Source organism: Lipotes vexillifer, unplaced genomic scaffold (assembly GCF_000442215.2).
Source record: "Lipotes vexillifer unplaced genomic scaffold, Lipotes_vexillifer_v1.1 scaffold232, whole genome shotgun sequence".
Taxonomy (NCBI): domain Eukaryota; kingdom Metazoa; phylum Chordata; class Mammalia; order Artiodactyla; family Lipotidae; genus Lipotes; species Lipotes vexillifer.
In genome coordinates, this window is record NW_006793997.1 from 1,100,506 (window position 1) to 1,104,823 (window position 4,318).

Genomic DNA, 4,318 nt, shown 5'->3' on the forward strand with positions numbered 1-4,318 from the left:
GGAGCAACAGTGGGGGGGCCCCGGTCACGAAAAAAAAAAAAAAAAAAAAAAAAAACACATTATGAAAACAGGTTTTGAAGGGACCAGTAGAGGGAATGGTATTAAGGCTGGAGAGTTTCAGAATCACCACAGTGGGAGAGTCAGTATGATAAAATGATTAAAGGCTCCGGAGTCGGGCTTCCCTGGTGGCGCAGTGCTTGAGAGTCCGCCTGCCGATGCAGGAGACGCGGGCTCGTGCCCCGTTTCGGGAAGATCCCACAGGCCGCGGAGCGGCTGGGCCCGTGAGCCATGGCCACTGAGCCTGCGCGTCCGGAGCCTGTGCTCCGCAAATGGGAGAGGCCACAACAGTGAGAGGCCCGCATAACGCAAGAAAAAAAAAAAAAAAAAAAGGCTCCGGAGTCAAACTGCCTGGAACCAAAGCCTAGTTCTACTGCTTATAAATAATGTGGGCTTGGGGAAGTTATATATACTTCCCCATGTATAAGTTATATACGTATATATACTTATAACCTCTATAAGCCTCAATTTCTCCATCTGAAAAATTGAGATAATAACAGTATTCATCTCACTGGGTTGTTTAAACAAATACAAAATTAGATAATGTACATGAATCTCTTTGTAAACCATAAAGTGATCTGAGAATGATAGTTATAATTCTGTTTTTCCCTGTATGGGCTATGGGCTCACTGACATGTTAATGGGTCTCTAAGGGCAGAAAACTAGGACAGGCTCTGGGTCTAGCTCTTCTTCCACTAGCCTGATCTTAAGCAAATCATTTCCTATCTTGAGCCCTCAGTTTCTTCATCTGTAAAATGAACACAATGCCTGACACACGGGAGGAGCTCAATAAATTTTGGATGGCTAGAGTAAGAGAGAAAGGGGTGAGCAGAAAAGCAGCTGGATGGGAAAAAGGAAGAATATATAATAGATGGATAGATGGGAAAATGGATGAATGAAAGAGAGAAGTGGAAACCTGGAATGGATGGACTGATGAGAAACGAAAGGATGGGTCAGTGGTTGGGCTGTCAAATGGATGGGAAGTTGGATGGATAGGTGGATGGGTGGATGGATGGATGGATGGATGGATGGATTGGGTTTCCTGATCTCCAACGCTATGATTCTGCATCCAATTCTCAGATCCCTTTGTGAAAATCCAGCTGGTACATGGACTCAAGCTTGTGAAAACAAAGAAGACATCCTTCTTAAGAGGCACAATTGATCCTTTCTACAATGAATCCTTCAGCTTCAAAGTTCCCCAAGAAGAACTGGAAAATGCTAGCCTAGTGTTTACAGGTAGGTAGTGTTCCAGACATTGATGAACTGCAGGTGAGGCATATTCAGTTTATTGTCCTAGGGATAGAAGGTGATCTAGAGAGGGTGATGTTTAAGAACTTCGCATCTGGTATTCAGCTACCTGGGTTTGAACTCACCATTTGTGGACTTGGAAAAGACTCATAGAACCACAAAGTATAATTGTTACAAATGTAAATTTTGGAGCCAGATTTCCTGGCACTTCCACATAATTACTAAAATCTTGGGCAAGTTACTTAGCCCAGGGGCTTCCAACCCCCAGTTTGCGGACTGGTACTGGTCTGTGGCCTGTTAGGAACCAGGCTGCACAGCTGGAGGTGAGCGGCGGGGAAGCGAGCAAAGCTTCATCTGCTGCTCCCCACTGCTCGCATTACTGCCTGAACCATTGCCCCCATCGCTCGTTTTATCGCCTGAACAACCGCTCCACCCCCAACCTCCATCTGTGGAAAAATTGTCTTCCACGAAACCGGTCCCTGGTGCCAAAAAGGTTGGGGACCGCTGACTTAGCCTCTCTGAGCCTCAGTTTCTTCCATCTATAAAACGTGAGCAATAATAGTACTTGCTTCATAGGTTTGTCGTGAAGATTAAGTAAATTGTGTCTTTGAGATAACAGTCAGTGCTGTGTTAGCTTTGACGACATGATGATTCAAGTGGCTTATGGTCTAATAGGGAAACATGAGAAAATAGGATCACCTAACTCTGAGAGGAGGATTTTGAAAGGCTTCCCAGAGGACATGGTATTTAAGTAGAGGCTTCAGGTGCCACACTCTGGCTGAATCTATTGTTTCCAGTGTGTAATTTAATCTACTGTTTCCAGAGTGTATTAGTTATCACCCCCAACTTCAATGGCTTAAAATAATCAACACTTATTATCTCATAGTTCCTGTAGGTCAAGAATCCAGTCATAGATTTGCTGGGTGCTTCTGGCTGAGGTTCTCTGGCAAGGCTGCAATTAAGGTATTGGCAGGGGCTGCAGTCTCATCTGAAGGCTCAACTGGAGGTAGGCTGGGGATCTGTTTTTAAGATCTCTCACATAGTTGTTGGCAAGAATCGTTCCTTGCAAAATGTTGGCTTGAGACCTCAGTTCCTTCCTGGGTGTTAGCCAGTGACCCTGCCCACATGGGCTGCTTCATAGGGCAGTGCACAACATGGCATATGGCTTCAATTAGAGTGGGCAAGTGAGGGAGTAAGAGAGGGTAAGCAAGACGGAAGCTCGAGTCTTTATGTAACCCAGTCTTGGAAGTGACGTCCTATCACTTTTGCCATATTCCACTCATTAGAAGCAACTCGCTAGGTCCAGCTCACATTCGAGGGCAGGGGATGATACAAGGGTGTGAGCAACTCGCTAGGTCCAGCTCACATTCAAAGGGAGGGGATGATACAAGGGTGTGAGCAACTCGCTAGGTCCAGCTCACATTCGAGGGGAGGGGATGATACAAGGGTGTGAGCAACTCGCTAGGTCCAGCTCACATTCAAGGGGAGGGGAGGATACAAGGGTGTGGATACTGGAAGGCAGGGATCATTGGAGCCATTTTAGAAGCTGCCCGCCCCCGCACAGGGTAGTTAGTAGAAGTAATGGTTATTATTTCCCGTGTCCTTTTCACAGACGTCACCTGTGTTATTGCTAGTATTCATCATAGTACACCCTGTCAAGTCAACATCATCCTCGTCCATTTACAGGGCAGGGGCCTGAGGCCTAAGACATAAGCAATCCACCCAGGGTCTCAAGCTGGTAAGAGTCAGGATTCAAGCTCTGGTCTTGCTAGCTCCTAAAATCAAGGGATCTGCATTTCCTCAAGCACCCAAGTAGTGCTGGCATTAGGGATCTGACATCATATTTTGAGGAGTCCTGCTCCAGAGTAATTGGAAACCTTCATCTGTTTAGATCCAGTCTAGAATCCTTGGTGCAGGTGTCCCAAGAAAGCAAGCCATGGCTGAAAAATCCTTGCATGCAATCCTTTCGCTGCACAAGCTCATTGCTTCTCATCCCCAAGATTGCTAATGTTCTGTGCTCCAAGACCCCTCCGAGGCAGGCTGGTTCTGGGCTTTCTCAAGACCTGTCACCCAGAGAGTCTGCATATAGTCAGGGCCACCTGCCCTAGCAGATGTAATGATTTCTGATAGAGCCTGTGATGGCTTCTGTCCAGATTGAGTTACCAACAGACAAGGACCCCACTCCCTGGAAGGTTTCAGGTCAAGACAAGACAGTGATTCCACTGACTCCTTAAAAGTAGCCAGCAGGCAGTGGGAACCATATTGAACCAAGACTGGATCCAAGTATGGAATATCGATTCCTACATCCCTCCTGAGAATAAAGGACTTAACGTTGCACCTTTAGATCAGGAAGGGGTTCGGGCAGGGGGCTGGTTGCATTGAGAGAGCCTGCGTGGAAAGTCCTGACACTTTTGTATTTTACTTAAAATTTTATGACAAAAGTAGCACATGCTTGTGAGTGATACAACCGAAGGATGTGTATGGATGGAGAATCAGAACAGAGGGGTTCATTGCATAGCCTGGGTGCCGAATTTGTGGCCTTGGGCAAGATCTGCGTGCTTTGGTTTTCTCATCTGTAAAACAGGGATAACCATACAAGGAGACCTCAAAGGACTGTTATGTAGATTAAATGAGATCCATTCATAATCAATGCTGAGCACTGTGCCAGGCACAAAGCAGGCCCTCAGCTAACTGTTAACTATTATTAAAAGGAAATTTTACTCTCTTCCTCACCCTCCTTCCAGGCCCTTCTCCCTGAAGTCGCCACCTTTAACGTCCTGGTGTGTCTCACTCCACACTTTTCCCCTTGTTCACACAAACATCATCCACATATGGAAGAGTCAGTTCTTTTAAAAAGTTATTCATTAGGGCTTCCCTGGTGGCGCAGTGGTTGAGAGTCCGCCTGCCGATGCAGGGGATGCGGGTTCGTGCCCCGGTCTGGGAAGATCCCACATGCCGCGGAGCGGCTGGGCCCGTGAGCCATGGCCGCTGAGCCTGCGCGTCCGGAGCCTGT

The 4,318-nt window shown here is 46.9% G+C and overlaps 1 protein-coding gene across 1 annotated transcript in view; it reads left to right on the forward strand.

Annotated features, from left to right (window-relative positions):
* Positions 1-4,318, forward strand: part of SYT17 (synaptotagmin 17) — a 79,927-nt gene that overhangs the window by 47,089 nt on the left and 28,520 nt on the right. The window contains exon 7 of the mRNA XM_007466930.1: positions 1,138-1,293. Coding sequence (XP_007466992.1) covers positions 1,138-1,293 — 156 coding nt within the window. The remainder of the gene's footprint in view (positions 1-1,137; positions 1,294-4,318) is intronic.